The sequence below is a fragment of the Chenopodium album genome, chromosome 24 (assembly GCF_948465745.1).
Source record: "Chenopodium album chromosome 24, dcCheAlbu1.1, whole genome shotgun sequence".
NCBI lineage: Eukaryota > Viridiplantae > Streptophyta > Magnoliopsida > Caryophyllales > Amaranthaceae > Chenopodium > Chenopodium album.
Window position 1 is genome coordinate 33035181 of NC_137857.1, and position 21637 is coordinate 33056817.

The 21637-nt window shown below is 34.3% G+C and overlaps 3 protein-coding genes across 3 annotated transcripts; 2 read left to right on the plus strand and 1 right to left on the minus strand.

The window, feature by feature from the left end:
• Window positions 1-596: 596 nt before the first annotated feature.
• On the minus strand, window positions 597-4541 carry LOC145611510 (mitochondrial pyruvate carrier 4-like). Its single transcript, XM_081666846.1, has 5 exons — window positions 4361-4541; window positions 2693-2791; window positions 2534-2586; window positions 1091-1164; window positions 597-926 (listed from the first exon to the last, which is right to left on the minus strand). The coding sequence occupies exons 1-5, from the start codon at window positions 4413-4415 to the stop codon at window positions 881-883; spliced, it is 327 nt and encodes a 108-aa protein (XP_081522972.1). The 5' UTR covers window positions 4416-4541; the 3' UTR covers window positions 597-880.
• A 1286-nt stretch (window positions 4542-5827) lies between these two features.
• Window positions 5828-12544, plus strand: LOC145611851 (putative carboxylesterase SOBER1-like). Its single transcript, XM_081667231.1, has 6 exons — window positions 5828-6193; window positions 8131-8183; window positions 10952-11075; window positions 11172-11293; window positions 11808-11915; window positions 12121-12544. The coding sequence occupies exons 1-6, from the start codon at window positions 5920-5922 to the stop codon at window positions 12208-12210; spliced, it is 771 nt and encodes a 256-aa protein (XP_081523357.1). The 5' UTR covers window positions 5828-5919; the 3' UTR covers window positions 12211-12544.
• A 6066-nt stretch (window positions 12545-18610) lies between these two features.
• On the plus strand, window positions 18611-19585 carry LOC145612132 (uncharacterized). Its single transcript, XM_081667504.1, has one exon. The coding sequence runs from the start codon at window positions 18758-18760 to the stop codon at window positions 19487-19489; it is 732 nt and encodes a 243-aa protein (XP_081523630.1). The 5' UTR covers window positions 18611-18757; the 3' UTR covers window positions 19490-19585.
• Window positions 19586-21637: the final 2052 nt, after the last annotated feature.

Consider the following 21637-nt stretch of genomic DNA (forward strand, 5'->3'; position numbering starts at 1 on the left):
ACTGAACAAAGATTTATCGATTTTAAATGAGTTAATTGAATTAAAAATAGGGCTATGACATAAACATTGTCTTCAGAAGACTGATTTGTATATTTGAAATGAGTAAAAAGATTGATTTACAGAATTTGAAATGAGTTTGACAATGACAATAAATTTTTGATATATCAAATGACATTTTGTTAAATTTTAGAAATACAAGAAAAGTTTATCAGCATTTCAACAGCATGAATGGTGTATCAACTTATCAGAAAAGACCACTTAACTTGAACAAATGGGACAAAAGATTCAAAGAAGCAATTCTCCATATGTATCATCTATAGAAATAGAAATAATAGAACGGTTTGCGTCAACCTTTGGCTCGAATGGATGAAGTAATCGACTAGACTTATCGGAATGACAAATGATTATGCTTGCAAAGATAAGGATTAATGAATGGATATTCTTATGCCATCCTTTGGTTTTAGTAGTCTCAAATCAAAGTTGGTCACAGCCTGATTGTTGAGGTCAAATTAGTTCCTGCTTCAGAAGAGTTTATATACAGTGTATATGAGATTATGAGGATCATTACAATCCCAATTAACCAAATACGTAAGCAATACAGCAATGAAAGATAAGGATCATTTCAATTCCAACAACTGTGATCTGAGAAACTTGTATTTTCAGGTTTACAAGATACTGAAATGTAAATTTCAGTTGCCTTTTCAAATTTGCTCAAGAATTGCCCCCATCAAAATTGTTGTTATAATGGGATACAGAAAAAAAGAAAACATTACAGTGTCAGCTATATTCATCAGCAAAAACAAGGACAAATGCCGATCTAAGCCAAATTAGGGCATGGAACTTTTGTGTTTTAGGTTTTTTATTCTTTAGCTTTTCGTAATCATTCTTTTGCAGCAACAGCTTCTCCCTCTTGGAAATAATCGTGCCTGAAATTTTAATAAAAATACAGGTTAAGTTGCAAGTATTTGGCCTTCCCATTTAAGATATGATATATGCCAGGGTTGTTATATTATTGACTCATTGCTATTGGTGTTCCAAGACATAATACACTAATTGAAATCCATATATAAAGGAGGGAGGATAGACTTACTTGATCTTTCGGGAAAGTTGGTAGAGACCAGTTCCAGCCATAGCCACGTTTACACTGAAAAGATTCCAATTTTTCTGCAGCCAGGAGTAAAAGAAACATCAGCATAATTAAGGCATGGATCAAGAACAAGCTAAGAATGAACTCTACCAATTCCACAGATTGATCTGAAAAGAGAAGTATTCATCTGATTAAGCTTCCCGCATATCAGAATAGAACAAGATTAAGGGCGGAATTCAACCAAATTCAATGCATAGAGAAAACTATATCCAATTTGATACACACTAAACAAAAAAGCTTCAAGTAGCAATGATAAACAAGAAATGCTTAGTCGTGTGCCATTTGACTAGTTTTTGAGCTCAGGGAATTCAAATTTGTTCTGATCATACTATAGGCCACTACCACATGCATTGAGATAATAAATCACACATAAGTTACTGGATTGAAGGGTAAAGAAATGCACAAATATCCTCAGTTACAGCACATGAACACCATCCATACATCAAATTTAAATGCAAAGAAGTGTAAGTTTAAAATCAGAGAATACGGTGGAACCTCACAAATTAAGATCAAAGTTTGGCATCAAGCTGCAACAATTATTGCAATATTGTTAGCAGGAAGCCACATAAAGAGAGAATAATTATCAATGTAGCCTGTAGGTTTTTCATCAACAACCTGGAGCCGCAAAACGGTAGAAACATAGCAGGCATAAGCCTTATGGATTTGATTGCACATCTCAAAACAATGCTTAACACAAACAAAATTTATGCCCAACAGAAATGTATGCCAGAACATCTAAACCATTGTGACTGTATATGCAAGCATTATTAAGCCCTCCACCCAAATCAACCAGGCTACTTCCATGGAATATCAGGCAACACAGACTTAGATCATAAACCTTTAATCAAGAAAAAAACTTATTTGCTCAGTGAAAAACTGAAGACATGAAATTGGGTCATAGCCTTATTGGGCTCATTTCACCATCAACCTAGGACTACAATGGTAAGGTAGGCTGAGAGAATTTAAACATTTAGGCAATCTGCAAACATATACCCTGTATATATGAATATAGCACAACGTCCACTGTTAAAGTAGAGTGCATTCTCAAAAGTTTTACAGGAATCTAAAAAGAAGACTAAAGTAAACAGTACATAGCATCAAGTATATAGCTGGCCTTCAAACACCAAAAAGAAGACTATAACCCAATAATACAAGAACCATATCAGGAGTTGCGTATTTACATATAATGTTTGTGGAAAGTCTAACGTAAATAACATTAAGGAAGCTAAATTTTTACTATCTACAAATTATAGAATGGGAAGACCGAGGCATTTTGGCCTGCGCCTTGCTTCGCCTAGCAACTAGGCGCGCTTTTTAAAACTACTAAGAACACAATCACAAAAATATTATTCTATGCAGCATTAAAAAAGGAAAATGAAAACTCACTGGAGTAATTACTGTACTGTAGCGAGACCATATGATTCCAGTGGCTGTGACCGCTGAGAAGTACAAGGAAGAGGACATCAGAAAAATAAAAGAATTAAGGAACAACAGAGTTTAGCAAAAAAGACTGCCTAGCTGCTAGTGTCAGTTATACACACATACCTATTTGTTGAGGATATGATATGTTCTCTGGTGGTTTAGCAAAATCAGCAATATTGGCTATACTAATGCCCCATTTGAAAGTTGGAGCCCAAAAATGAACTGCGATGGAAAATAAGTTATCAGATGAGTGAGTAAACATGGATCATAAAAAATAGCTAGAGGCATGAGAAAACCATCATATTCTCACTATCACATTCCAACTTTAATTCCTTGATACCAATCATATGAGTCTAATTAAGTCAGATTATTTACTCATATTTATGACACATCAAATTTATATATAGAAGTTCAGCTTCAGAAAATTCTCATATGTCCTCTTGACATATGTAGTTCGAGCTTCTATGTAGATTACTCTTAATTGATGTCCATAAGTTCACACTTAATTGCATGCTCTATACCTCATCCATCAACACACTAAAGAAAGAGAAAAGCAAGAGCTTCTGTTTTATCAAATTGCCAACATTCTATTTGGAGATGATTGTAACAAAGATACAATTAGAGCTAAGGCCATGATAATTAAATCTAGGAGAGAAAGAAAAGATCACTTTGGGGGGAAGCATACTGAGGGTTTGGTCCATACATAAACTTCTAAAGCCAAACCAACTTAATAAATTTTCTCTCATCATCAAAGGAAGTCATATTTAGTCTCAAATCAGTGAATAACCTAAGAATTAGACATCCGACAAGCTATCTAGGCATCATACATTGCTCAGTAAGTTCCTGCCATTACTCAAGGGCAATTGGGCAATAACATGCTCTCACTTTTCATGCTATCACCATTCACATGATATTTGCAGTACAAAGAATTTGGAACTAAAGGATTTTTAAATTAATTTTCACATTTATCTAGCACAAAACTTCTTTTATAAAGATAAATTTGGCGAAATATCACCCTATGTGGACAAAATTTGACTTCAATATACTCTATATATTATAGGATCCTTGGCTCTTTTTTCTGTTAAAAGCATAAGATTTTCCAGGCACATCTTCCTGTTATTAACCAAAAAATCATGATACCCCAGTAGCACATACACAAACTACACCAACTAAGCTGCCATATACTCCAATACCTAAAGTTCAAACACCACAAACACATAAACATTCCACCATTTTGGAACTTTGCACAATGCACTTCATAATAACAAAAACTTGCAAATTTATCAAAGACGGGTTAAGTAAAGCACCTAGATACATCATACATACCCGTATCGACGCTAGTTGCAATTAGCATAACCAATTGAAGAAATGACAGTTTCATACCACAATTCCACTCTCACCATAGCAATTCAGCAACCCTTTATGAATCAATCCAAACCGAGCCACCAACCACATGAAACAGACCCACATTGAATCCTGATCTAAGCTCTACAGAGCTTTCATAAACCAATATTAAGCTCAAGATTCCAAATATTACCCATAAAACCTCCAGCAAATTCAATTTAATGAGCACAATTCAATCGAACATATAGATTTTCAACAATTAATAACCCTTACAATAATAAAAATGTCTAAATTTTCGGCACAAATTTTCAACAATCCAAAGTAGTTATGATATCAATAACACCAAATTAATTCAGGGAAATCAATAACATCACAAATTAAGGAAATCAAAAGCATAAAGTATAAATTTTTAATATAATTTCAATTGAAAGGAGAAAAGAGGATTACTGGTTTTAGGGCCGGCAGGATGGTTCCATAAAGCTTGAAGCTTAGAAGTTGCCATGGATTCTGTTTCAGATTTGAGAAGAAGGTCAAAAGAGAACGGTTCGCCTGTGAAAATTCTCCGGTGTATCACTCTTCTCTTCTTTTTTCTGATGTCTAATTGGATTTGTGCGCCTCGTGGGCCCTACTACCTACCCATTTCCATCCATGATAATATTCCGTTCTTGTTTAGTTGACACATTTTTTAAAGGCGATTGATATTAACGGTGAGCAAAAAATGAAAAAATGAAGGTTGTGTTTGGTAAACAGCTTATTTAATCAACGTTAGCTTATTGACTATTGATGGGAAGTTTATTAAAGAGTTTATTCCACTAAATAAGCTCTTTTTGAAAAGCTCCTTTTTTAATTAGCTTATTCATTAATATATGGTAAAATGACACTTATACACCCATTTAATTTAAAAATCCTACTTAAACTACCTATTCCACAATTAGCTTATTGGTCATTTTACATACTCAAACAACTTTAAGCTATCAGTTATTAACCAAACACTTTCATACAATCAGCTGATAAAATAGGTTAGTCAAATTACTTAATACAATCAGCTAGTCAAAATCAGCTTGAACTTTAAGCTATACACAAACACGGCCCAAGTTATTTTGAATAGGAATAGGAACCTACAAAACTCATTTTGACTACATATTACCATGTAAAACATTAGTCAATACTAGATTTGTCACAAAGTCATTGAAACAAGCTTGTTTTTGGTGTTTTAGAGACCTATTAGGAAGACTGTTATGCTTGTACGCTAAATTCATGACCTTGTTAGCTACCCCCTACGTTTATGTCACTTTTGAAATTATTTCTTGAAATTTATTCAATTTCATGTATCGTATACCTTCAAATTTAAGAATATTTAACTTTTTCAAATTTGTAAATAATAGAGAACGAAGTGTTTTCCATGGGTGCTGCCGTCTTAGACTTCCGAGAGACTACTTGGGTGTTTAAAAGTCTTTAAACTACAGTGATATTTTGCCTCTTAACTATCATTTCAGGTGGTTTCAGACATTTCCTCATAATTGTTTTGATGTCTATTGTCACATACCTTAACGTGGCTAACAAGTAGGCGAATTCGGCTCTAACACAATCATTTTTAATCTCGGGATGTGTCCTTCGTCACTACCTGAGCTTTCGACATTGAGTTTCAAAAACTCCCTAAGTATTTTGATTTTGTGTATCATAGATTTCAAATTAGCTTAAGGAAAACGTTTCAGGACAAGGTTAAGCATTAAGGTCCTTCTCATAATTTCCGAGGGATCATTGGGAAGGCGTATCGAATAGCTAATTGACTAATGTATAACGTTACCTTCATTTAGTCCGTAATAACTCTAGTCAATGCGTAATTTAATCGCAAATCCTTACGTTAATCACAAAGTCTTAATGAAATGTTAAACGTGTACACTACATCCCTAACAAACAGGGCAATTTAGGTATTTGCAATTGAGAGTTGAAGAAGCACCAAAGAAAACAAAAGAAGAAACTCCATGGAAAAACAGGAGAGATAAATGAAGGTAGGAGCAGGCTCAATTTCACTACTAGCAAAGCCAATTGCAGTGCTCGCATTCTCACTCTTTATCACCCTCCTTTTCATCTTCATCTCTAACCCGAACCCGAAGCAAATGGCAGCGGGTCGGAGCAAGAGCTTCATATTATGGCTTCACGGGTTGGGTGATTCTGGACCAGCCAACGAACCCATCAAAAGTTTGTTCACTTCTCCTGAGTTTAATTCCTCCAAATGGTCTTTCCCTTCTGCCCCACCAAACCCAGTTACCTGCAACTGTAAGTTCTTGATTTTGTTTTTTTATTTTTACTGATTTTGGTAATTTTCGTTTGTGGGTTGTAAATGAAATTGGTTATCGTTTGTTGATTCTTTGTGTAATTTTGTTTCTGGGTGTTTAGTTTCTAGTTTTGGTGTGCATTTCTATTGATTCTGTGTTTGATTTTGATTTGTGTGAAAAAGAAGACTTTTCTGTGTTTGATTTTGATTTGTGTGAAAGAGAAGACTTTTTCATAATCAAGTTTCTGAATTTGCTGAAAAAATTAGCATTACTGGTTTCTGGGTATCTCATCCTTTGCTGCATATCTAAATTGGTTTTGTTTCTGGTTTAATTAGCACTTGGAATTGAGATTTCAGAATATGAATGTAGGATGGCTATATTAAGTGATCTGATTGTAGACTGCGATCACTGCGTAATGTGGAGTTGAAGGAAGTGTGTTTTGAGTGTGAAAGAGGAATTGATGTTTCTCTTATTTGGATTACATCTTTTAATTTCACATTTGGTGTGTGGGTAAGAGGATTATGATTGGCGTGCAAGAAATAAGTGTAATGCAGTAATGGTTTAAAAATGATCTTCAAATATTGGTTCCAATGTGGTTTGATGTTGCTCATGGAACAGCTTAACCTGTCAGAATTTGGGCATAGGGTACTTGGACAGTTGAGATAAATGATCAAGATTAAACTTCGGTTTTAATTGCCGTCATTGTAAGTCATCTAGGATAGGGAAATGAGTGACTGGAATCTGAACAGAAGAGGTATTTGGTGATAAGCTATGTTGCATTGTTGACGTTATTCTGTCTGTCGATAGTAATTCAGGCAAAATCTCATGGTTCGAGGTCTATCATCTATTTGCTACTTTGTGAGTTAGGTCAATAAGAGAATTCCCTAGAGTTAGATGCACTAAAGTTGGTTCATTTGAAGATCTTAATGAGCAATCATAGGGTACGCTTAGCTCTAGGTATACCAAATTACCAGGATGCACCTATGAATTTGTACTGTTTAAAATTTTGTATTTTGCCAAGCCATGAGAACAGAGAAAGGTATGACCATAGGAAATTGTCATTCAGTGTAATAGTTAATAATCAGCAAACAGATAGTTTGTGTGCAATAAATAGTGTTTGCATGCTTCAAAACTCAAGATATCAAAATAATGATTGCTGAGAGCCATTGCAGGTCGGCCATTTGAACACCGCTTACTGTGCCAGCGGTTGCTTTTTTTTTTTTCTTCCTTCCTTTTTTTTTAATTTCCGTAATTTTTTTTTTCCAATATTGTATACATCTGTATAGTGTCCATGGAGGTCATCAGGAAATACCCAAGAAATGGTAATTTTTGAACAATATCCTCTTTTATCATTTTATGACTTGATTCTTTAGCGAGCACGAGTTGAGCACATGTATAAAGTTTTCGAGTTGAGCACCCCTCAGCAGCTCAGCTCGTGATCGACTCGCTCGATTAGCACCCCTAGACTTGCCTAATGAATGGGGAATAAATGTAGGCAACTCGTCTGTTTCAAATCCTTATGTAAGTTTGATTAATGTTAATGTCTAAACTACTTAAATGACATTTGCTAGGAAAGCAAGTAAGCAACTAAAGAATTTAACCATCAGGATCTTACCCCACGAAAAAGGATAAAAAAATTAAGGAAGTTGCTTACAAGGGTCTAATATACCCATTTTTGAACTTAAACAAGATGGAGTTTAGGATTCCCAATTTTCTTCATTGTTTACAATACGGAGTATTATGGAAGAAATTTAAAATGCTAATTCCACTTTCTAATGCCATTCTTCTTTTCTTTCTTATTTTGTAAAATAGAGAAGTATTTTGTTTTTTTCTCTATCCTTTGAAATTTTATTCTGAACTTTTATCCAGAAATTTCTCCTCTTTAGAGTTACAGGTCATTACATTTTTTCTATTCTGATAACCTGCCTTCCTTTGCAGATGGTGCTGTCATGCCCTCATGGTTCGACATTCCTGAGATACCTGTGACAGCTGTAAGCTACTCATTTAGATTATTCTTGATATTCAGTTGTTAGTTTTGCCTCATTTATGTGTCTCTGTTTTGAATCGTTTAAAAAATCGACTTTCATATCATCCAATGCCTTGTCTGAATAAAGTTAAGGGAATGTCATAGGCATTGGCTAATGCTCCTGACATGGACACATAGCTACTTACAGTTGCCAACTTTCCAAGGATAGTTGTGCTATTGATCTGGCCAAGGAAGTCGGATTTAAAAACTAACTGAAAACATTTTTTTTTTTTTGAGGCAAAATAACTGAAACATAAGACTTTTGGCTCTGAGTTAGGCACAGAATGATTCTTGCTGTTTGAGAACTCATAAACAATACACAAGGATCTCTAGGAGACCACTGATGATATCTTGTAAGAAATTGCCCCAATCCTCCCTCATACACAAGTAGTCTCACTTGATTACTGTGGATGTACTTTGATATAGGCCATTTTCTATTATACCCCATTAGGACAAAAGTTGAAGAATTTCTTTTGAAAACTTGAAGCTCCTCAAGCCTAAAGCAAGCTTGCTTGGGTTCCACATCCTCCATATGAACATATTTGACACTGAATCCAATAAATTCCATAGGAAGCCTGTAACCAAGGCTATATGCATCTATGATGATTCTGGGTATCATAACACAACTTGAGCAACAACTATAGAGTAATGCTTAAAGCTTCTGGTCTTTTTATTTCAGAACTAGAATATGCACTTATTTGAAGAAGGGTCAGAGTCGTGCCCTAGCAATGTATAAAAAAGCTCAAGGCGCGCTGAGGCGATAAGGGCTATGCAGCGCCTAGGTGCGCCTCCTTGAAGTGAGGTGCACTATATAAACAGTTGGCAGAATTTTGCTTCAGGTGCGCCTCAAGTGCGCCTTATTAAAATCGCCTCGCCTAGACCCAAAAAGGCGCTTACCCCCTATTGCCTTGCGCCTCAGCGCCTAGGCGCGCTTTTTCAAACACTGTGCCCTAGAGATCACACTCATGGATAATCTTTGAAAATCTTGGACAGAAGACTCCATAGCTTCAAATTGGCCTTTAAGGTAGCCTGATATCTACATAACCCCATAGATCTTTATGTGAGACTGAACTCAAAAGTTTCTTAAGGCTACAATTTTAAAGCTTTAACTTGCACTCTTTTATCTATAATAGAGGCGATCAAATTATCTAGCTGAAACTAGAGAGGGGCCTCCTTGATCACCAAGAGTGTTTTTTCTATTCAACTCCTTGGAAGCCAAGCGACCTAGTGATCCTTTTGTAATTGTTTATGAGATTCTCAGACACCAAGAATCATTCTTGTGCTTTACTCAGAGCCAATAGTCTTTATTTTTCAGCTGTTTAATTTTTTAAATGGTTAGGAAGAGAAACTTTTTGAAAGGAATTTACGTTTGTTGTGTAGAGTAAATAAATTATATAGAGGATTATTATATTAATAACGGAAATGGAGGGAGCATATATTGTTGGCTTTACCTCAGCCTATATTATGTACTCCCTCCGTCCCACAACATAGTTCCTGTTTTCCTATTTTGGAGACCCAAAATGTTGTTCCTATTTCTATTTTTGGATAGTATATACAGACCATTATACCCTCATTATTTAACTTTATTCATTGAACTTCCTAATTTACCCTTAAATTATCCACTTGAATTGTACCTTTTCCACTTTTTCTCTCTAACTTTTGTCTATAATTGTACTTTTCACTTTTTCTCCCCTTAAATTATCCACTTGCCTTGTACTTTTATCTAGTTTTTTTTCCACTTTTAATGTATTTCTTATACTTTCTCCTCCCATTTCTTGATAACCGTTAAAAAAAAAAAACACAATAGGAACTATATTATGTCATTTATGGGACGGAGGGAGTATTATAAAGGTATACATGTTAACTGCATTGATCCAAGCTTATAAAATGAAAATTTATAATCAAAGCGAGACTGATTTATCACTTTGTTGATCAAATTTAATGTGAAACTCACCTATTTGCTTGGAGACTTATGTAACACTTTCTCTCATACTTCGTATAAGGAATACCTGAAACCAACTCAGCTCATTGTTATTCTCATGTTCTTTCAACTTTGCAATTATTTGGACCATGTACTAACACATTACACAAATTCAATGCCCTTCAGACTTAAAAAAGTCTGTAGCGCATCTATGTTCCCGATGTCAGCTTCACTACCATTCTGATCAATATCAGTACTCACTTTTAGTTTTTAGACATTAGCTTCTTGGAGAAAAGAGGGGAGAAGTTTCTTGACTTTGGTCTGATACATAGCTCACCAGTCACCAACTCAATTTTGGCATACTTGTTGAATAATGTTGTGTGTGATAACAACTTTGTGCAGTACATTGACATTCCTGGCTGCTAACTTATGTAATTTGTAATAATCCCTCTGCCTTTAAATAGTGGGGAAGGTCAGTTGGTTGGAACATGTGACTGAGAACCATATTTTCATACTATTATAGTGCTCCACATCTCTTTTGATTTACTACATTATTAGCTTAGTGTAACATTAAGGATAAATTCACTTAATTAAGTACAAGTTTTAACTTATTAGAATCTAGAATGAAGTCAATGAACCCTATTGTTTTGAAACGGCCTATAAAGGATTGGGGTCCATTAATTTGACAAAGGGTATAAATATTACTGGACTATACACATGTACAGATGTACTTAAGCTTATGGTACCTTTACTGGAGTATGAAGTATGAATATATATTTATTCTTACAGTACCTTTGTTCCCTTTTATTCAGCATTCTCCAAATGATGAAACTTCTGTGTTGAAAGCAGTGAAAAATGTCCATGCAATGATAGACAAAGAGATTGACTCAGGCATAAGTCCTGAGAACATATTTGTTTGTGGGTTTAGTCAAGGAGGTACCTGTTCTTAATCCCTTCACGCACTTGGAATTTATCCTCAAGGTTTGATTGTAACTACTTGGAAACTTATTCAGTGGGGGTTAATTCTTGCAGGTGCTTTGACCTTGGCTAGTGTATTGCTTTATCCAAAAACTTTAGGAGGTGGTGCAGTTTTCAGTGGCTGGGTTCCTTTTAATCATTCCATAATTGAAAAGTTTCCAGCAGACGCAAAGAAGGTACAAGTTTCGTGTACTTGCAATTCAATACTATAATCTGTTTTTGTTTCTATTGTGGGAAACATTTTACGAGTCTGAACTTGCATCCTTTTTTATTAATTATCATGCATTAGATCATTAAGCACTCTGAGCAGTGACTTTTCATGGACCAAGCACACTTAATCTATTTTCTTTCTTTTTTTTTTCTTCCCATTTTTCATTCTACGTAGACTTCGAAGTTAAGGAAAAGAATTCTGGCTGACCCGTGTGGAATTTGAAGATTCATTGTACACGGAATGAGTCAATTTTTTGTTGAAATCTACAACACTGAATATAAAAGGCATATGTACATATTCAGTCTTCAGTATATAAAATACTTTAGAAGCACTTGCTTGCATGCCTACCCACCTTTTGGCTTCTCAAAAAGTATTTTTTCCACATTGTCAATGTCTTTTTTCAAGCCACTTTAGCCGTCTTTTTTAGTAACACTTGTTTGGTGTAAAAACTGTTATTTATATAGCTTGTTTTTGTGCAGACACCACTTTTTTGGTCTCATGGATTAACCGACCCTACAGTCCTATTCGAGGCAGGGCAAGCCGGTCCTCTTTTTCTTGAAAAAGCTGGTGTTACATGCGAGTTTAAGGTACTTAATGATGTTTAGTTGTTTGCTATTTTCCACTCATCAAGATTGATAAACATCCATCTCTGAGATGGGCAAAAATTAGACTGTTGGGACATGTTTTTGATCGTCTTTACATACATAGCAGAAAAATATTCTTACTTCTTAGATTTACCCATCCTCGAGATGGAAGTATCATGACTCACCACACCCGATTGGTTTATTGCAGGCTTATCCAGGTTTAGGACATTCTATTAACAACGAGGAGTTGAAGAACCTTGAATCATGGATCAAGTCCCGTTTAAGTAGCTCTTCTTAGCATGTTCCTGTCACCCACATTCCTTTATGCTAGTTTGCCAAGGTGAATTTGATGATCGATACCATCAACATCGTTCTTGTGTCACTTCAGAGTCACATTACTTGATTACATAACTCGGCTTGACTTGATGATATGTTCATGTTCCAATAATTCAATCTGTATGGGTTTATTTGATCTTTGAAATGAGACAGACATACATCAGTTGTAACTTTCTGAACTGCTCCATTGTGAACCAAATAAACCAAATCATATTCTTATTATGGAAAGAAGTTCTTGCTACGTGTATGATGCTAAGTGTGTTTTGGGGTGGTCCCTTAAAGGGCTTAAACTCAATTATCATCATCTTTTTGTCCCTTTTTCATTGTTATCTTATGCATAGATAAATAAAAGTATGCAGAAATGAAGATTTTCTTAATCATTTCAAGCTAATATTATATGAATTCATTAAGTCCTTTTGATTCTTGTATAATTTAAAAGCCCAACTGATGAGATAGGCAGGATAAATGCTGCATGAAGTTGTTATTAGAATTTTTAAATATTGTAGCAGTAGTATGTGCCGGGCCTGCCGGCCCACTCTAATTAGTACACCGCGTTAATGATAACTATATACTTCGTATCAAAATAGCTCGATAAGTTCAACACTTGAATATTCGATGAGGTGGTACTCAAAATCTGAGATTGATTTCTGCCTACAATATTGCACACATACATGGTTTATTATCGAAAACCGTATGTATTTACTGTGATATATTCCAATATTATAGCTTATCATTGAAGTCATTTTATCTTATAGTTTTATTTAGAGGTAAGTAATCAGTCTACCATCCAAATCAAGTAAAGTAGTAAACCATATTTCATAGCAAAAATCATAAATTATTACTACATTAACAATTGCCCCTCACCAAATCCACTGACAAATGACAATCCTCTAACACCTTTTAATTTTCTATTCACTTTGCGATGTCGTTATACATTTGGATTTTTTTTACAGTAACAAGCAACCTCAAAACTAGGCTAGTGTACAATAAACTAACTGTACCAACCCTCTAAGTCCTACGCAACCAAATGATTATAAAATATGATCAATGAAAGGGTTACAAACTTACAAGTGACTTTTCGTATTAAGGGCGTGTTCAACAAATTTAGTTTCTTTTTATATACATGGTTACTTTTTTTACTAGCTATAGTCGATTTATTATATTAGCTACTAGCGATTGAGTATCGAAAAGGATATCATAATTTATTGCAAATTGAGAAGGGAGCAAGCGGATTTTTTTTGGTGCGAAAGAGGGGCTACTGGCTAGGCTCCAAAACATATATAGTCGTTTTAATTTGTAGATTCTCGAAAAGTCGATATAACTATAAATCAATCTTTAGCCATTCAAATGATTGAATATCGGCACTTTGGCAGCATTAAAATTATTATCACATACTCAAAATCATTTACAAGTATAAATTATTGCAAACACTTTATTAATGGCAATGACGTAGTCAAGATTTTAAAGACATTGTATCGATATTATGATCATGAGTGTTGATTATTGGCTCCGCTACTAGCACGTAAGTAAGATAACGAGAAGTGGAACATATTGCGAAAAATTGTAGAGTGGACCTACAACATACGAATCTAGTAGTACGACTGTACGAGTAGATTATTTCAAATAATGTTGGAGACGTCAGAGCTCACGAGTGTTGTTTATACTTTTTAATGTGTACACTTTCACAATTTTTATTCGGGAGTTCAGCAAAAAAATTTGGCCTGATAAAAAAAAAGAAAAAAAAAAAAGGGTAGTGCGGTCAGAATTAGAAAAGTACAATTCACTCAATAATTTTAATTAATAATAGCATGAAAAAAAGTCGGCCAAAAACCGTAAAAGAACAAAAATATAATGACAATCCATATTTACAAGGCTAAAAAAGAATTGGGCCCTGTTTTATCCTCTGTTATTCGTCAGTTATTACAGGCCCGTTGCGGTTGAGATGAGATGCTGCCTACCCAACTCAGGTAAAATTGGAAGTTGCTTCAAAAAAACAAAGGCTAAAATTCTTGTACATTGCTCACTCCGGTATTGGTCCCTTCATCTCTTAAAGATCGCTTTATCTGGGATTTTTTATAGAGTTTTTGATGTGTTTTAATCAGCAAATATCTTAATTTCCATACATATGTATTAAACAATTATGTACTATCTCCGTTTTTAAATACTTGCTCCAATTCTATTTTTTACACTATTCATTCATCCTACTTTGACTAATATTTGTAATTTATACATGAGAAAAAATATAGTCTTGTGGCTATTTGTTGGAATCGTCTCAGTGAATTGATTATTAATTTTCAATTGTTAAAATTTATACTTATTAATAATTAAAGATATTATTGATCAAAGATTAACATCGACATTCGTGCTCAAGAGAAATGGAGCAATTATTTAAAAATGTAGGGAGTATCAAAATAAATTTAACAAAATCTCACAAAACTGTATTATTTCTTATTATAAATTGATAGATAGAATAGTTTAACACCATTTCTCTTTCGTAACATCTAAGTTAACTTCGGTTGTAAATATTTACTACTACCTCCGTTTCATAAAATCTGCAACAAAGGGGCTTGCACAATTCCCAAGGCAAAATTTCTTAAGCAAAGATTGGAAAACAAAAGGGCATGAGATTAATTAGATGAGAGAGAAAACAACTCCACCACAACCACCCAAAACCCAGCCAGCCAACTCACACCACCACCATCAAAACCAGACCACCACCAGACCACCAACTCCACAACCAGACCACCAACACCACCAGACCACCAACGAACGAAGCCCCACCTCACCACCACCAATCAACTCGCACCACCACCATCAAAACCATCCAACCAACTCGCACCACCACTAAAAACCCACCCAACCACCAACGAACCAAAACCCCAACTCACCACCAAAGAACCAAAACCCCCACTTACCACCACCAACGAACCCACCCAACCAAATCGCCGACCACCAAAACGCTACCAAATCGCAGACCCCTAAATCCAACCAAATCGCACGACCCCCAAATCCAACCAAATCGTACGACGACGACTTTGAAAATGGTGAAAGCAGTGGCGAACTGGAGTTGGAGAAATTGGTGACCCTCACGAGTGCGAGGGTCGCGCGGCAATCGAGGGTAATTGAAACCCGACCTACCTCACCACCATCATCAAATTGAAACCCGACCTCACCACCGTCAAGAATCGCAACCCCATATCGCCACCATGATCTGAAATGCGCCCCCAACCACGAGAGAAGAGAGAAGAGAGAGAAAAGACGGTGCGGTGGATGTGAGTGGTGGTGGTGGTGTGGTGGATCTGAGTGGTGGTGGTGCGGTGAGAGAAGAGAGAGAAAAGAGGATAAGGATGGTGCTGGTGGTGGTGGTGGTTGAGAGGGAGGAGAGAGAAAAATTGGTGGTGGTGGTGGTTGAGAGGGAGGAGAGAGAAAAATTGGTGGTGTTGGTGGTGGATATGGTTGTGAGGGAGGAGAGAGAATGTGGGTTAGGGTTTTAATTAGGGATAAATTAATTTGGGTTAAAGAGTTAATATGTTGTTTATTGAAGCTAAGTAAACTTTAGTAAGGGTATGGTGGTAATTTGACACAAAAAAATTTACTAAAAGAGGTAACTTTTAGTTTGTTGCACATAATGTGTAGTTTCCGTTTTGGGAAATTGTTGCAGATTTTATGAAACGGAGGTAGTATTTACATGAGAATACATGGTTATACACTTATACTAGATAGAGAGGTTATTATATATACATTCGGGTGTACCGTACATCCATGAGTATTTTAATTATTGTTTTCATTTTATCATCAAATGAAAAGTACAAAAAACTAACTTTAGATTAGTTGGGTGTATGGTAAACTTGGGTGTATGTAACAAATTCTATCGATAGTATAGTTTAAAAGTTACTTGAATTGCACCATCCAGTTTTTTTAAGAGTAATTGTGTACTCCCTATTGTAAGACGTAATTTCAATTGACTTTCTATTTTAAGGATTTAAACTTAAACCACAAATGTTACACTTTCTTAAACCAGTTTTGAGATTCCAACACTAGAAATTGAGGAGAGGGATTTAAAGGGATATCATTCTAAACACGTGCAGACGTGCATTTAAAAGAACTCGACCTTATATCCTCAGACTTACAATACTAATCCAATCCAAGTGAAACAAGTCTTGCTTAAATGTATCCGATCCTCAACTCTACGAGTATGCCTAACATATTCATTAACTACAGAGTTGGAAACAAGACTATAAACAGATTAGATTGACACCCTTAAATTGTAGGGCATACCCTACAAGTAAGTAGAAGAACTCCTGCAGATACACTGGCCTGAAGCGCTGCAAAAACCAATAACGGCATAATCAATTGAATTGAAATATTGAATGGTACTTTGTAATAAGAATCTGCCAAACATATACCGCGATGCACGTGAACCCTGCTAGGCTGCTCCCAATTCACTATACTTAATACCCTATCACATACGTCATCTTCATCCTTTTACATACTAAGGTAACATACCACTTGTATAATTGTATTTCACCTTCTTAAATTGGTAAGTGATCTTTATTTTCTTGAATTAGGAACTTATGAGCAAGGGGTGAATTTGATAAGTTTTTTAGGCTTTTGTTATCTAACATTCTTTGTAAAGAGATTAGCTAGAGACCACTTGATGTGGTTTTGAGCAAGATTTTGATAGATCATGAGCCGTTACTATAATTATTATAGTCTTAATACGTGCTATAAAAAATCTAATCTGATTTGACAACTATCTGACTTATCGTGAAATGACACAAACCATAATTGTTTATGCATGAGTATTAACAAAATGATTTATCATGACTTATGTATACCCAATTCAATAACTATCCACCTCGTCTTTAGACTCTATCTATATATGCTATTGACTTAGATTTTTGATCATCAGGTCGAGCTTGTGGCATGCTTCACCTTGCGTTGCCTTGTGAGATTGAAAATGATGTAACATGAATTACATTATAGATTAGTGACTTAGTGTTCTTAAAAGTTAAAGCCAATCAATCACCTATCACCAAAAAAAAAAAAAAAAAAAAAAAAACAACAAAAAAAAAAAAAAAAAAAAAAAAGAAAAAGCCAATCACCTTTGACTTAGCCCATGCAACCTACATTTTGCGTAGATTTTGGTTTATTTGACTTAAGTCTTGAAAAGTCCAACTTGAGTTAACTGAACGATCAAGATTTGTAATCAAAATAAATCAAATTCAAGTCCCAAACAAATTGTATTTAATTAAGCTCGAGCCAAGCATGATCAACTCGAATTAAAATCATAAAGGCAAATCCAAATTAAAGTATATAATCCTGTCAAAATAAAAAATAAAAAATAAAAATATATTAAATTTGCGATGTTATTATTGTTGTTACTTTGGTGATGATGAAGATTGGACTGAATTGAACAGAATTGAACCAAACTTTTTAAAGTTGACTTGTACTAAAGTATAATTGAATTGTGTTGAACTAAACTTAATGACGCTTAACTATTCTAATATAAACTTAATAAAACTAAAATTATAATAATAAGTCCAAGAGAACACACTATAAAATTATGATTATTTTATAACATCCCACTAGTTACTGACTTTAATACTATCTCAAATATAACACTTTAAATGACGATCTTTTAGCTCGTCATAAAACATACACAACTTCATACAAACGACCCAACCTAACTCCCTATGACTCAACCAAAATCTCAATGAAACATTCTATATATAATAGACTTTCGTGATGGGGTTTTATCCCTCATAATTTGCTTTTGCAATGGGATCGCGACCGAAAAGTTATTCTATGAATGTCCCCTTCTAGGATGTACTTGCGACCGAAAATCCTGTCATAACTCATCAATTATAAATGATGTTATTTTAAATACTTGCTCCATTTCTCCATGCATGGAGGTTTAGGAGACATTGGAGAAAGTAATAAAATATGGAGGTAGTGGGGTAGTTGAGAAAATAAAAAATTGTAAAATGAAAAAGTAGTAGAGAGAATAGGAAGAGAGAGAGAGAGAGAGTATTAATTATGTTGGGTCCACTAAGTGTGGGAAATGAATTAAATATTGTAAAAGCTTTTCAAAAAAGAAAATGGAGTAATATTTAAAAATGGTCGGAAAAAAAAAGTAAAGCAAGTATTTAAAAACAAGGGAAGTATATGGCAAGTTCACCACGGACTTCTCGTCGTTAATGAGCTCTTTTCTTGTATAGACTAGGTCAAAGTAACCAAACCAAATAACATTCCTCCATAACATACATTATTACATTACATAACCCACACCATACCATATAGTAAAAGAACTTAAAAACATAAAAACAAAGGTCCACAATGACAACTCAACACAATAAAGAGAAAATAAAAAAGACTCATCAACCATTCCTTAACCTCAATATTCTTCCTCTCTCCCTTTCTTCTATATCAACCCAACTCAACTCCTTAGATAAGACTTCTTCTTCTTCTTCCTCCCTCTCTTTCTCTCTCTACTTTCTCTCTCCACCATGAAAAAACTCTACCGCAAAGGTCAAGTCCACCCTTCTCCTTCACCTTCACCTTCACCTTCACCTCCAACACCATCTTCTGATCAATTTTCTCTCTCTTATCTTCCTGCTGCAATCCTAACACTTGCTGCTACTCTCTCTCCTCAAGACAAAGAAGTCTTAGCTTATCTTCTTTCTTGTTCTTCTTCTTCTTTATCTTCTTCTTCTACCCCTTTTGATTTTGACCCTTCTAAATCCTCTGCCAAAAAACAGAGCCATTTTAATAATAATATTACTAATAATAGTAATCTTCAGCAACACCCTCCTTATTCGAGCTGTTACTGCTTCACCTGCTATACTAGCTACTGGGCTCGATGGGATTCTTCCCCTAATAGGCAGCTTATTCATGAAATTATCGATGCTTTCGAAGATAATTTGGTGGCGCAAAGGAAGAAGAAGAAACAGGGGTTAACCCGGAAAGAAAAGAGGAAGCACAACAAAACAAGCTTCGATCATCATAATAATAATAATGATAATCAGGTTTCTGATAAGATCAAGGTTAATGATGATGTTACTCGTAATGGGTCAGATGGGTCGGGCCGAGTCGGGCCTGAGTTGGGCCGGGTTGATGAACAAGGAGGTGAAGATGAAGATGATGATGAGAAGATGGTAGGTGATGAAATGAAACAGGGGTCTGTTAGGAAGATTGTCAGTTTTATTGGTGAAAGAATTTGGGGAAGTGTTTGGGGTTGAGAAATATTGATTAATAAAAAATTTTAAGGTGGGTTTTAGTTTTTGCTAATTTTATGTGAAATATAAATCTGCTAAATCAATTTTTTTTTTTTTTTTTTTTTTTTTTTTTTTTTTTTTTTTTTAAATGCTCTGTTTTAAAGGTTCAATCTTGTATGATATACTTCTCCCCTGCTCTTTCTTTTTTTGTACTACTATGTAAAAAAATATATGTATGGGCAGTTTTGATAATATTCTCATATGAGATTAGGGTTTTATTTTTATTTTTCCACCTCCAAAAAAAAAAAAAAAAAAGGAAAAAAAAGAGGGTAGAATATGTACTTCTATATGTAAAATTATGTAATGCAATCATAAATACTATTTCAGGTTGGAAATAAATTGATTTTTCTTCCTCATTTATGGGGGGTTGCTATGTTTTTTGCTATAGTAATTTAACATGCAAATATGTGTATCTTTGTTCTATTTTGGGTTGGTTGGTGGATGAAGTTGAACTAAAATGTTGAGTCAAAATTAATGGGAAAACATAGTCATTTTTCTTAACTTTTCCTTTGAGAAAGTTGTGTGTAATATGAACTAATTAGGCTGTCAGATTGAGCAATTGCTCTAATCTTGGTAGTATTTGCGATATTAATAAAGGGTTTCGGAGTTAACCTCTCTTAATATATAGGATGTTATATTTAGAATAAAAACAATTGAGATCGAGTAAATGCCCAATTTATAGAGTAGTGAATCGAATCAGGATTATAGGTTACTTAATACTTGTTACTTAAGACTTCATAATGAATGCTTATTGAAAATTTAACCTACTATAACTATTACAATGATAGGCTAATAGCAAAACATTGGTATGATAACTATTTTGCACCCTTTACATAATTACCTATAATTAGTCAATTGAAAATGTTTATGTAGGTAATTAGTAGGATATTTTAGGATGATAAAGTATTAGGAAGATGTACTACGAGTATTATTTTTAATTAAGAAGTGTTGATCAATGATGCTTTAAGGTCACCTTTTTGTGGGTTTCATTATAAGCATTGAATTAGCCCAACTTATATTCGTTGCACTCCATAATCATTTGTCTCATTTTTTTATTCCATTTTTGTAATTAGGTTCTAATTCTCTTACTTTTTCTATGTCAACAAATATTCCATTGTTAAATTGCTCTCCCTCTCACCTTTTTTATACTGTAATGTTTTTGTATCCTTCAATACTTTAATTACCCTTTAATATGCCTGGGAGAGTATAAGTTGTAATATAGGGGACATTTTAATTTTCTTTATTTTTTTGGAGGAAATGTTAGAGGAAATCTTAAAACATAAATACATGATTCATAAATCATTTATTTGGGATATATAAAGTCAAAATGAGAAGAAAAAAAATGTTAATAATGTCTTGTTGATAAGGGGATCCAATCATGTAATGGTATACTATCTTCGTTTTAATTTAGCTATTACGGAGTACATTGCAGTTATGCGGGATCAATTTGTACAAGCAACATGATTATTAATCCTTCTGAAAAATAAACATAGTGATGATAAATAAAAGGATTGGAGTTTTATTTTATTTTTTTTCAAAAAAAAAAATTGATATCACAATTAATTTTTAACTATATTGATTTATCATCTAGATTTTTGAATTGTGTTTTTTTTTTTCATCATCTTAAACTATGGGTAAATCCAAGGGGAAACTCCAGAATCTAGTAAATGGAGGCTGAGTAATGGAACATTTTATGGTCCGTATTTGTTTTAAGCTAAAAAGACAAAGATTACGGAGTACAGTGAAAAAGAGGCTGTCAAATCCCTTTATTTCTGATATGTTCTATCCTTATTATGTAAGAAAATAAAGTGGAAAATTAATCATACTATACCTTCTCTCTACCACTTTACCTTCTCTTTTGTGGAATATTGTTGCTCAAAAATATAAACTTAATTATATTGCTGTAGTGTCTACCAATTATTCAACAGTTTATAAAATAAAATTGGAATAATAATACAGGAGATTCTGGATTAGTTCTTAGTTGAAAAAGGCCTTATAAAATAAAATTGGTTGTTAATTAAAGACTATGTTGAGTAGATTCATACATACTTGTACAAAGTTGAACTTGATTAATTTGTGAGAGGTCTCGAATTAATAGGATTGATCACTCTT

Bases quoted from the DNA above. Each gene is read 5' to 3' on its own strand.
- LOC145611510 (XM_081666846.1), bottom strand. From the start codon at position 4,415: ATGGCAACTTCTAAGCTTCAAGCTTTATGGAACCATCCTGCCGGCCCT. The intron at 2,792-4,360 runs GTAATCCTCTTT...TTTCCATCGCAG, and splicing joins TCCTGCCGGCCCTAAAACCA to TTCATTTTTGGGCTCCAACT. The intron at 1,165-2,533 runs GTGAGTTTTCAT...TCCTGGCTGCAG, and splicing joins ACAGTACAGTAATTACTCCA to AAAAATTGGAATCTTTTCAG.
- LOC145612132 (XM_081667504.1), top strand. From the start codon at position 18,758: ATGAAAAAACTCTACCGCAAAGGTCAAGTCCACCCTTCTCCTTCACCT.
- LOC145611851 (XM_081667231.1), top strand. From the start codon at position 5,920: ATGAAGGTAGGAGCAGGCTCAATTTCACTACTAGCAAAGCCAATTGCA. The intron at 6,194-8,130 runs GTAAGTTCTTGA...CTTCCTTTGCAG, and splicing joins AAACCCAGTTACCTGCAACT to ATGGTGCTGTCATGCCCTCA. The intron at 8,184-10,951 runs GTAAGCTACTCA...CCTTTTATTCAG, and splicing joins CTGAGATACCTGTGACAGCT to CATTCTCCAAATGATGAAAC.